General features: G+C 37.4%; 1 protein-coding gene across 1 annotated transcript; it reads left to right on the top strand.

The window, feature by feature from the left end:
• The first annotated feature begins 3,041 nt into the window (after positions 1-3,041).
• si:dkey-204f11.64 (uncharacterized protein LOC100537752 homolog) lies at positions 3,042-10,732 on the top strand. The gene is made up of 3 exons (XM_053648680.1): positions 3,042-3,226; positions 7,380-7,506; positions 7,682-10,732. The coding sequence occupies exons 1-2, from the start codon at positions 3,125-3,127 to the stop codon at positions 7,503-7,505; spliced, it is 228 nt and encodes a 75-aa protein (XP_053504655.1). The 5' UTR covers positions 3,042-3,124; the 3' UTR covers position 7,506; positions 7,682-10,732.
• Positions 10,733-12,851: the final 2,119 nt, after the last annotated feature.

A 12,851-nucleotide genomic window follows, 5' to 3' on the forward strand; every position in this document is an offset into this window, starting at 1 on the left:
CAAAAATTACTCTCAATGTATAACCTTATAAATGTTTGGTTTAATATATATATATATATATATATATATATATATATATATATATATATATATATATATATATATATATATATTTTACCATTTTTGTTGTTACTTTGTACTTGATTGTACAGCTTCCTGTAAGTTGTTTTTGCATGAATAGTAAACAAATAAATAACACTGTGTCCTCAACTGAATAAACAAAGTAATTGTATTCTAATGTACTATTGAGTAGTAACACTTACTTGTGTAAATGTAAATTTTTTTATCGAATCGGATTGAACAGAAGGTGTTGATTCATTTTCTATAACAGTCGCACTGACAATAGTGCTGGCTGTCTTTAAAATAACAGGATTATTACATACAGTGTGCTCTTTCTAATTCATTACCATTACTATAGTAACAACTAACACGGGGACTTAGTGGCCACACATCATCTAAAGCTAATACAAAAAAAACAAACCTGATTTTGTTATTTACCCAGTAAAAATGTTTAAATCAAATTGATTAAGACTTCTGTAAGGAGACATTTATTTAACATTTATGAAAGTGTCAGCACTTTGTAACAGTCAGAGTTAAACATTATCTGTTCCTTTACATTTTCAGACATAGGAGCTTGTGGTTTCATGAAAAATTAACATGAAAAACTGTGGGTTCTTTTTGACTTATTAACATTGAGAGAGAGAGAGAGAGAGAGAGAGAGAGAGAGAGAGAGAGAGATTGCTGAGGGAATGACTGTTTGTAGCTGTTATAAAATACACAATATGGCCAAAAGGATGTGGACACCTGACCATGACAGTCATCTGTGATCCTTCCCCAAACTTATTGCCACAAAGTCAAAAGCACACAATTGTACAGGATATCTTTGTATGCTTTAGCATTACAATTTCCCGAACCGTTACAAGTTCTCGAACCGTCAACCCTACAATTAGTGGAAAACCTGCTCTACCACCTGAGCCACAGCCACATTCAGATGGTGCTTCTCATTTCTTATTTGTGCATCCTCATTTCCCTTCCTTGCGTCTTAGCTCCACTCCTTTGGGATGTGTGGGAAGGATGCAAGGATGAGATGCGAGGAGAGAAGAATCGAAGCAAGTCGAATGTAATATCCTCGCTCTCTCAAGCGTCACTTCTAATCGATGTCAATTAATGATGACTGTGCTCAGCTGGATGACCTCACTGCGCTTCAGGGATCTGCCGTTATGCTGTTAGAGCTTGGTTAATAACAACATTCTTAATAAAGCTAAATGCACTGATATTATGTGAAATGTCTGGGTTATGCAACAATGAATGAATGAACAATACGTAATTTATCGCATCTTTTGTGCAGCTTTGCATATCCAAACACGCAAGGATCAATTAATTACAATACTCATTTTAAGCACATTATTATTTAATCATATTTCACACGAAATCACATCACATCATAAAATGACTTTTTGTTTGAGATTGTGGTAGATGTAAAGGAGGAGGGGAAGTTATACATGCGTCAGTTTTTTTTTGACAAGAAACACTTCCACATAGGATACACCTGTGTATCCTCGCTCCTAGGTCCTCTGGAAGCTTCCTCACAACTCATTCCTTGTTTCCTCACGGTGCAATTAGAGAATTGACATGTCCTTCAAGATGGTTGACTTCGATCGATTTCCGGGTCACAGGCTGGAGGACGGAGGAGCAAGGGAATGAGGAAGCATCAGTTTGAGTATCGAGAAGCACCCATGGATTGCCAAGATTAGAGTGGAAGAACTCAAGTGTCCTACACTGATCCCTGACCTCAACCCCACTGAACACCTCTGGGACAAATTGGAATGCTGACTGCATCCCAGGACTCCTCACCCAACATCAGTGCCTGACCTCACTAATGTTCTTGTGGATAAATGAACACAAACCACTGTCAAAAACTCCTAAAGGATTCCAATAAGAAACTTGTACAGGATTTGAATGAGACTTTCTGTCATATCTTGGAGCCATTCCTATAAGATTCCTCTAGGAATTGTCTTATAGGACAAGATATAAACATCCCATAGGACAATTTCTACAGGATTTTTAAAAATGGCAGCCGTTTAAGATGTTTACAGGATGGTTTCTTAAGATTTATAGTAATACGATAAAATACTCGAACTTAAAAAATATATATATAGAGAGAGAAAATAGAAACATTTTAAATAAAATATTTTAATAGTTTAAACCTCCCAAAGTAGCCTCTGTAATTTCCAGTAGCTTTCCAATAACAAGACGTTATTTCCAATAAAATACAAGTAGCGTTCCAATAAGATTCCAAACATCAATAACATCCTACAGCAATTCAATTCAATTTGATTTGTATAGCACTTTTCACAATGGACATTGTTTCCACTGTTGGAACAGACTAAGCATGGTGGTTAGCACGTTCGCCTCACACCTCCAGGGTCGTGGGTTCGATTCCCACTGTGGCCCTGTGTGTGCGGCGTTTGCATGTTCTCTCCATGCTGCGAGGGTTTCTCCAGTACTCCGGTTCCAACCAGTCCAAAGACATGCATGATTGGCATCCATAGTGTGTGAATGTGTGTGTGTGATGGATTGGCACCCTGTCCAGGATGTACCCCGCCTTGTGCCCGATGCTCCCTGGGATAGGCTCCAGGTTTCCCCATGACCCTGAAAAGGATAAAGCAGTATAGAAGATGGATGGATGGATGGATGTTCCACTGTTCACTGTTCACTGAAGGACACTTGAATGCAAAATTGCAATGATCACCAACTCTACTCCTGGAGATCAGATCTTCCTTCTTGAAGATTTTTTTTTTTTTTAGCTCCAACCATAATCATGCCCACCTGACCATCTAATCATCTCCCTCAGAAGTTCTTAGAAGATCACCTAAAACAGCTGTGTTAGATTTTGCTTAGAGATTAAACCTACAGGAAGGTTGGTATTATATTTTATACATGTCACATGTGTGATCCTCCTGCTCAGTACTGTACGAAGAGTGAACTTTTTGAAAACCAGACCCATCACATGTTGCGTTTTCGTGTAAACTGTTGAACTGAGACAGAACGTAGGGGGTCGCTGTGGAGTCAGTCAGCACCACTGGCCGTCTCTTTCCAATCCCTGTCTCTTCGGAACAGCCATATGAATGAAATGTCAAACAACAGCGCCAGCAGCAGTAACCTGCTTCTTGCCCAGAAAGCTGTGAAACAGCTACGGCTTGAAGCAAGCGTCCACAGAATCAAGGTAGGATCCGGAAACAAACCTGTACACTAACTCGGTACAAGTGAGGAAATGAACTGGTTGTGAGGGTGTGACTGGACAAACTTGTTTCACGATTAAGAGCCTGAAACTAATGTAAAAACTCCAAGTATATATGACTTTATTATAGCATTTTGTTTTCTTCAGCCTCGCATTGATGCTGATAGACACAACGCGGTCGTATCTGCGTTTTTAGTACAAGTATAAGCTAATTGTTTCATGCTGCAGTTACATACACCTGTCCTCCAAGTTTTTAATCATCCTGTCAGCTACTTCACTGGAGTGAAGATACCAGCTGTCACATAACCTCAACAGTAATAATATATATATGTATATATAATTTTTCAATTTTATTATTTTTTTTAAAAAATATGAATTTTAGTTTTGTGTGTTTTTCACTAAACCGCTATTCTCCACAAACATGTTTATTAGTAGTAACTGGAGGGGTGTTAAGCGAACATCCGGGTATTTCCTCCTCAGGAACAGAGAAGCTCTTTGTTGATTGTAAGCTTGTGACCATGACATGGCTGTGAGCTTCCACAAACCACAAGCATCCACAGCTCGGGCTTCTCTGAGCAAGAGCAGAGTTTATATATCTAGATATGTCATTTTTATTTCAAAGAAAATATGTATATAAAAGTGGAGGGGGAAAAAAAAACTTGGAATGTCCTCAGAACAACATGAAGAAAACAAGGAGATTGAGGTTATCCCAAACACTGTAGTTTGTTCAGAGATGTTTATGTGAACATTCCTGTTGGGGAAACCAAAAAAACCAGCCCAGCTAAAATATATTAGTGAAAAAGGTTTACTTTCTGAATGCAATAGCAACATTCTCTGATGACTTCAAAATCAACATCAATGAACTGTCACTTTATTCCACAGTGCTGAATGCGCTCCACATCCATTGCTAATTCAGGAGAACTCTATGTTTGACTAAATTTGGTGATTTTGATTATTTATATGGTTTTGATTTGATTTTGGCTTCGATTCAATATCGATTAGTTATCAATATTTCATTTAAAATGTTAGTTCCAGACATGAAATCCATATTTTAATATAAATGCTGGTAACTGAAATCCTCCTACTTAGCTATGTTATTGAAATACACGTTTACATTAGCAATAGGGCACACACAATAATGTTTAATTACTTTTTACTTCTTTTTACTACTTTTAGAAATCATAAATATGTGCATACAATGCACACAAGGTAAGCACAAACTGCACACTGCACATTAATGTAAATAAATAAAAACATTGTAAATGTGCAACAGTGAAATTCATTAACAACTTGAAACATGTTTAAGAAATAAAACCGTTTTCAAAATTCAAAACAGGAAAGATGGCGACATGTTCAGGATGAGAGGCGAAGTACAGATAATATTCACATCCTCTCAAGTAAAGCACATTGGACATTTTCACTTAGGGTGTACTCACTTTTGTTGCCAGCGGTTTAGACATTAATGGCTATGTGTTGAGTTATTTTGACGGGACAGCAAATTTACACTGTTACACAAGCTGTACACTCACTACTTTACATTGTAGCAAAGTGTCATTTCTTCAGTGTTGTCACATGAAAAGATGAGGGGTGTACTCACTTTTGTGAGATACTGTGTGTGTGTGTGTGTGTGTGTGTGTGTGTGTGTATATATATATATATATATATATATATATTATATTATATATTATATTATATTATATTATATAATATAATATAATATAATATAATATAAGGACAGTGATATTGGAGGACCAAATTCACTACACACCTTATTAATAAAGCGTACTATATGCAGGTGAGTTCAGAATATGTACGCAACACACAAATTTTCACGTTCAGCGTTTTCTCCCCCATACAAAACGTTTAACATGAAATATGTTCATATCCTGACCTGCTTGCCTGTACATTGTATGCTTTTATTAATAAGGTGTGTACTGAATTTGGTCCTCCAATATCACGGTCTTAGTCCAGTAAGCCATGTTAATTGTTTTCTTTATAACTGGTTTCTATGGGAAAACGCTGAACGTGAAACGTTTGCATATTCTGGGTTCATCTTCTTGCCTGTATATAGTATGCATCATCAATAAGGTATACCCTGAATTTGGTCATTTAATATCACTGTCTTAATACATTAAGCCACATTAAGCGTTTTCTATGGTGGAGAAAACACTTAACGTAAAGATTTTGTCTTTATTGCCGTTGTCTTGGCAGTAGATAGTTTATGATGAGAGAAATGTTTTTCCCTGGTCACTGTTTTACTAAATTGATCCACGTTAAGCGTTTTTTACTTTAAGCATTTAAAAATGTCCACTTCCCCAGACTAATTACTGGAAAGAAAACACCATGTGTCCGACAGCTAACATGTGATACATCAGCTAGCATTACTGCGCTTAGCAAGCAGATTTTCTGTACAAGTAGTTTGTATTTTACAAACCACTAATAAGCTACCATCCCCCATCACATTATGAGGATATCTTTGTGTCCATATTGAATTTGACAATGGGAGATTGGAAGCTACATGGGAGGTTAAAAAAAAAAAAACCTTTTGAAACTACAGCGGTCTGGACCTTGGTCTCCTTGTAGCTAGTTTTGCCCATGCTTGTATGTATACACACTTCAACATTGTAACTAGAGGTCCCCTTTCCAATTCCTCCTGACCTACATACTTGTTAAAACTTTACCAGATTGCTTAGAAAATCTTTACCCATTCTTTTTTTTTTTTTTTTTTTTTTTTAAATCTATATTATAACTTGAATACACTGCCTTTTTCAGTCAGGTCTAGAAGGGAGAAAAAATTAGATTATTTTTCCAGCATATCCTGAAATGTTTTATTCCTCTTGTACCAGAGGCGTTTGCCAAAGATTTAAGATTTCTTACATTGATTAATAAATGACTTTTTTTTTTATACTTGGATTTAATGTTGCGGAACAACTGTGGCACAAGTTCGTTCCTGTTTAGCTGCTTGCCATGTTGGAAAACGTACTGACAGTCGCAAATCAGTTCAAGTTGAGACTTCTTTGATAAACGTTAAATAAACATTTCCTTACAGAAAGCTTTACCATATCAACAATTATGTATAAGTTTTCTTTGTCAAATAACATGTATTTAATCCTTAGATTATGTGGCGTGCCCAATATATGACTTTCTGTAAATTGGCCGCTACTATAAAAGCGATACCATATTAGAATCCATCCATCCTTCCATCTGTCTTCCATACCGGTTATCCTACACAGGGTTACAGGGGAGCCCAGAGCCTATCCAAGGGAACTCTGGGCACAGGGCAGGGGACACCCTGGAAGGGGTGCCAACCCATCGCAGAGCACACTCACTAGTCCCTCTGGGATTTTGTGATTGTGCTATTCAACATGGCTGTTTCTGCTGGAAGAGGAATGTTCTGGACAAATGTGAGGAAACACTTCTCCAAATTCAGAAGGGGGACTATATTAAGCCCCGATCAATCTGTCCAGGACTTTGAGATTTTATGATCGCAGAAATGAATGCAAAATCAAGCAAACTCTACAATATTGGGAGGAGCTTGCAATTTTTCAAAATTACCACAGATTTCATATTTCACATCATATGACATCATCACAACGCATATTGAGCTAAAGCCTTCTATAATTCATGTGCGAGGAACATTTTACTACAGCTCAAATGTCTCATTTACCTACAAACATCAGTGTGAAAGATGCAAAAAATTTTGTGCAGTTGCAAAAAACACAAACAAAAAAACTGAAATCCTGTACGGACTGAATCACACACACATTCATGCACTGCGGACAATTTGGAATTACCAATCAACCTACAACGCATGTCTTTGGACTTGGGGAGGAAATCGGAGTACCCGGAGCTGTGAGGCAACAGTACTAACCACTAAGACACCGTGCCCCCCCCCCCCCCCCATTAGAATTAACATCTTAATTTAAACCTGTAATTTGTTGTTTTGAGCTGACAGTATTGTCAGAATTGCTGTTATAGAAAACTAATCAATGCCTTCTGCCCAAATCCTCTCATATCATGTTCCTCCCCGCCAGATAATTTGTAATATAGAGGTATGTTTGGTTTATTTTTTTTCTCTCTTCCACTCAGAATCAATGAGGGTGTAAAAGTTTGTCCTGTCGCTCTTTGTTAACATCAGGTTTCACAAGCTGCGGCTGATCTGAAGACATTCTGCTTGCAAAATGCCCATAAGGACCCATTGCTTGTCGGGGTTCCATCCAGTGATAATCCATTCCGGCCTCCCAAATCCTGTGCGCTTTTCTGAGGTAGATTCATTCTGTGTTTTTATAATATGCATGAATATACTCGAATGTGCAAATTCAACTGTTCCTGGTAAATTATCTATATCTGATTCATCTTCTGTCTCTCTCTATCTCTCTCTCTCTCTCTCTCTCTCTCTCTCTCTCTCTCTCTCTCTCTCTCTCTCTCTCTGAACAATAGATGAAAGGACGAGGTGTTAAAAACACGTCTTACTACTCGCTCTTCATTCACTTTATAAGTGAACAATGCAGCTGGACCAACACTGCTTTTACATTTCCACCAACCTCTTTATTGTTTTCGCAAGAAGCTATATAGCTATATATTTTAAACTGTCGTTCTTATGCTTTGTCCTGTAATTAGACCTTAAACGAGAGGATTTTATGTATTGTTTACTTACATTAGAAATAAAGGCTGTAACAAATAATTCTCAGGCCCTTGGTTTTAAAACACTAATCTTTCTTTTGCTTTTTTTGGGGGGTCTGCATGTCCTTGGATTGCATTTACTTTTCACCAAGATGCAAAATGAATGAATATTTCCACCAAAGAGGTGGAAATTTATTGGGATGTCATGTATACAGTCTGGTAAAACATAAGCATGAAACATAACGAGCTTTTCAGGTCAAATAAGAATGCATATATAGTATTTTGCGTCTTCTTTTTTTTTTCTTTCTGCAACAATAATTTCTTGGATATCATTTGACTAAATGGGTGCGGTTGCTTTTACACTGATTGTTTCCAAACCGCAACATAAACTGTAGTGTAGTATGAGATATAGTTGGTATCTTGACCAAACTTGAGGAACTAGTTGTTTATACTGAATCATGAGCAACGGCAGATATAAAGTTATGAATACACGTCTTTTGTTTAGATTAGGTTATTAGTGTTTGGAAGGCTCAAGGACTCCATGACTCTTACTGTGCCAAAACCACACAATAAATATGATTGTGACCACTTTACATTCTCATGTGTAATACAATGCATAACAATAACAAGCAGCTCAATTTCAAATATGATGACCTACTGATTGAAAGTTTTCATAATGATGCATTATAAAAAGTTACTGCTGTGAGTATTTTCTAATCATAACACATTTTGTTCAAATTGTGCAAGCATATGTAAAGTATACAGTGCTGTGAAAAAGTATTTGATTCTTTTTGATTGATTTTCTTCAGTTTTTGTGTATTTCATACTATATTGTATCAGAAAATAAAACAAAATCTAAGCTAAAACAAAGGAAACCCGAGTAAACACAAAATACAGTTTTTAAATGATGTTATTTATTGAAACAACAGTTATCCAATACCAACTCTGGGCCTGTGTGAAAATGTATTTTCCCCATAATTACTAATTCCAAAAATCTATGAAAGTGCATTCATAATAGGGTTCAGCTGGACTAGACGCAACCAGGCCTGATTACTGCAAACACTGTTCAATCAAATCAGCACTTAAATAAAACTTTTTCTTCAGCATGAAGTTGGTTAAAAGCTCTTACCCAGTAACACACTATGACAAAATTGAAAAAGATTCCAGAAATGATGAGGAAGAAGGTGATTTGAAATACATTAGTCTGGGAAGGGTTATAAAGCTATTTCAAAGGCTCTGGGACTCCAAAGAACCACAGTGAGAGTCATTATCTCCAAATGGAAAAAACTTGGCACAGTAGTGAACCTTCCCAGAAGTGGCTAACCTTCCAAAATTCCTCCAAGAGTACATCAAGGACTCATCCAGCAAGTCACAAAAGAGCCAAGGACACCATCAAAGCACCTACAGCCCTCTCTTGCATCAATAAGGTCACTGTTCATGACTCCACTATCAGAAAGACACTGAGTAAAATGGTGTCCATGGAAGAGTGGTGAGGTGAAAACTACTGCTAACCCAGAATTACATTAAGGCTCGTCTGAATTTTGCCAAAACACAACTTGATGATCCTCAAACCTTTTGGGAGAATGTTCTGTGGACTGAGGAGTCGAAAGTGGAACTGGTTGGAAAACAGGGGTCCCGTTACATCTTGCATAAACCAAACACTGAATTCAACAAAAAGAACATCATACCTACGTTCAAGCATGGTGGTGGGAGTGTGATGGTGTGGGGATGCTTTGCTGCTTCAGGGTCTGGGCAACTTGCAATAATTGAGGGAAACATGAATGCTGCCCTCTACCAGAAAACCCTAAAGGAGAATGTTCGGTCTTCAGGTCGTAAATTGAAACTCATATGCAACTCGATAATGGATCAAAACAATGATCCAAAACATAGGAGTAAGTTCTAGTCCTAGAAGTAAGTGGAAGTCTGATCTCCAGTTATCGGAAGCGTTTGGTTTCAGTTATTGCTGCTAAAAGTGGCACAACCAGATTTTAATTTTAAGGGGGTAATTAGTTTTTCACATGGGTGTTTCAATAAAAATAAATAAATGATTAAAAATAAAAACTGTATTGTGTTATGTTGTATTTCATTTGAAGATCTAAAACTATTTAGTATGAGATATACACAAAAACAGAAGAAATCAGGATGAGGACAAATACTTTTTCACAGCACTATAAAATTATGTGAAGAATGAAAACAAGCAATTCTATGTTAGTATTTTTTTTTTTTCCAGAATACATTTTACATAAGGAATGAATATTTTACCAACATCTTTTAAAATGAATTCTGTCAGCCCATCGGTGCCTTAAAAAATATACTTGGTTTCTATGTACTGTTAATGGAAATGTCCAATAAAGTTATTTCATAATGACATGTTAATGTATATTTAATTATACTGTCTTTGACATTCAGCAAGGAATTAAACATAAGGTGGTGTGCTGTTATAGGAAAATAATCAGCGACAGCATGGTGTGATTTTTTTTTTGGACATTATAATACTGAAGTTGATTATTTTCCAATAACGCCACATCCCAAAGTGTTTTAAACAGTTCCCTCACCAGCATCTCTTATTTTCTCTCTCTCTTAAAGTTAATAAGACAAAAAAAAAACCCCTGCAACATGTCATGTTACCAAGAAGTTGCATTGCACAAAGTCATCTGTTCTATGTTCTGGCTACGGCCATATTCCGAATACAATGTTTATATGTGCACAGGGATTGGAATATTCCTGTATACATGGTTGTAAATATCCCTGAGTTGCCATTCCTAAAGACAGTGGTGCTTGAAAGTTTGTGATATATAGATATATAGAATTTTCTAAATAAATGCTTACAGTAGAGAGAACCCAATTAAACAAATGAGATAAAAATTTTATACTTGGTCAATTATTTCCATCCATTCATTGTCTATACCGCTTATCCTTCTGGGTTGTGGTGAACCTAGAGCCTATCCCAGGGAGCATGGGGCAGAAGGGGGGGTACATCCTGGACGGGTTGCCAATCCATCGCAGGACACAATCACATACACACTCACACACGCATGCATACACTACAGACGTGCCAATTTAGACTGGGGGAGGAAACCGGAGTACCCAGAGGAAACCATGGGAGAACATGCAAACTTCGCACACACAGGGCCGTGGTGGGAATCGAACCCCCAACTCCGGAGGTGTGAGGCAAACGTGCTAACCGCTAAGCTGCCATCTTTTATTTATTGAGGAAAATGGTATAATATTACATAGTACATTACATATGTGAATGGCAGTTAATTTGAAGGTGGGATTAGAGTCAGGTGATTTCAATCCATAGGATGCCAGTCAGGTGTGAGTGAGCACCCTGTTTTGTTTAAAGAACAGGGCTCTATCAAAGTCTGATCTTCAACACATTTTTGGAAGTGATTCATAGCATGAACAAAGGAGCTTTCAGAGAGAAAAAGAGGTGTTGATGCGCATCAGGCTGGAAAAAATGACAAAACCATTTCTAAAGAGTTTGGACTCCACAAATCCACAGTCAGGCAGATTGTGTACAAATGGAGGAAATTAAAGATCATTGTTAACCTTCCCAGGAGTGATCAACCAACAAAGATCACTCCAAGAGCAAGATGTGTAATAATCCATGAGGTCACAGACGAACCCAGGGAAACTTCTAACCAACTAAAGGCCTCTCTCACATTGGCTAATGTTAATGGTCATGTCCACCATCAGGAGAACACTGATCAACAATGGTGTGCATGGCAGGGTTGTGAGGAGAAAGCCACTGCTCTCCAAAAAGAACATTGCTGCCCATCTGCAGTTTGCTAAAGATCACAAGCCAGAAGGCTATTGGAAAAATGTTTTGTGGACAGATGAGACCAAAATCGAATTTTTGGTTTTAATTAGAAGGGTTATGTTTGGAGAAAGGAAAACACTGCATTCCAGCATAAGAACCTTATCCCATCTGTGACACTTGGCGGTGATAGTACCACGGTTTGGGCCTGTTTTGCTGCGTTGCAGAAATGAACTCAAAATCAGGCAAACTCTGAGGAATATACTTTTTCAAAATTACTGCAGATTTTCTGCAGACATGGGCCAAGACATGCCATGTGACGTTGTCACAACACACATTCAGCCAAAGCCCTGAAACGAGTTAGCATTTTAGCACTTCCGATTCCGTCAACCCGAAGTCAGTGGGTTTTTTTAATGGGTTTTTGGTTAAATGCCTGAAATAATGTCTGTGGTTAACACAAACTCGAGATATTCTCATGTTTCATTCTACGGCATAAAATACATCAGTAATACCTCACTTGTGATTTTTTAAAGCTTTTACGTGTCTTGAAAAAGATGGTTGCTAGCAAGTGGCTAAATGGGACTACGGAGGCTGTAAGGGACATTAAAAGTCATCAGAACAAACAGGAAAACTCATCTACTACAGCCTGGCTGTGTTTACACTCACGCTCTTACAAACTATTATGAATCAAACTTTCCAACGTAGATTTATGAATTCATAGTATTTTCCAAATGTAGTGTTTTTTTTTCCTTCAAATTGTGGTGTTATAAATTCTATCGGAAGCGTATTGGTGGTGACGTTGAAGTCATGCGACCGTGGTGTGATTTGTTAATAGCCTAACTTCAGCTTTTTAATTCTGGCGATTGTATTTAGGCTTCAAAATTCATAAAAGTTGTGTTCATTTGTGAAGATTATCTTGATGAACAAAATGTGTAAGAATCATAAGCTTTTACTGGACACCGAGCATATTTTCTGCAATAATCCAAAAGCCAATGGAAAAATCCTACAGGCTTTTTGTTGAGGGAACCGGGGCGACGCTAACTTCCGGGTTGGCCTAAAAAAATATGTCATCCTTGTCAATATGTCAATAAGCCCTCTATTTCTCTTTTGTAATTTTAAAAACATGTTGTACGTGAAAATTAGCAGATGTTTAGGGTCAGCCATCTTGCACAGTATTGCTGTTCCCACAAGGCACAGCATTGCAAGAGGACTAGGACCCAAAAAGCA

This window comes from Ictalurus furcatus, chromosome 2 (genome assembly GCF_023375685.1).
Source record: "Ictalurus furcatus strain D&B chromosome 2, Billie_1.0, whole genome shotgun sequence".
NCBI lineage: Eukaryota > Metazoa > Chordata > Actinopteri > Siluriformes > Ictaluridae > Ictalurus > Ictalurus furcatus.

Coding starts and splice junctions, on each gene's coding strand:
- si:dkey-204f11.64 (XM_053648680.1), top strand. CDS start 3,125: ATGAATGAAATGTCAAACAACAGCGCCAGCAGCAGTAACCTGCTTCTT. Junction 3,227..7,379: donor CAAGCGTCCACAGAATCAAG/GTAGGATCCGGA, acceptor TGTTAACATCAG/GTTTCACAAGCTGCGGCTGA.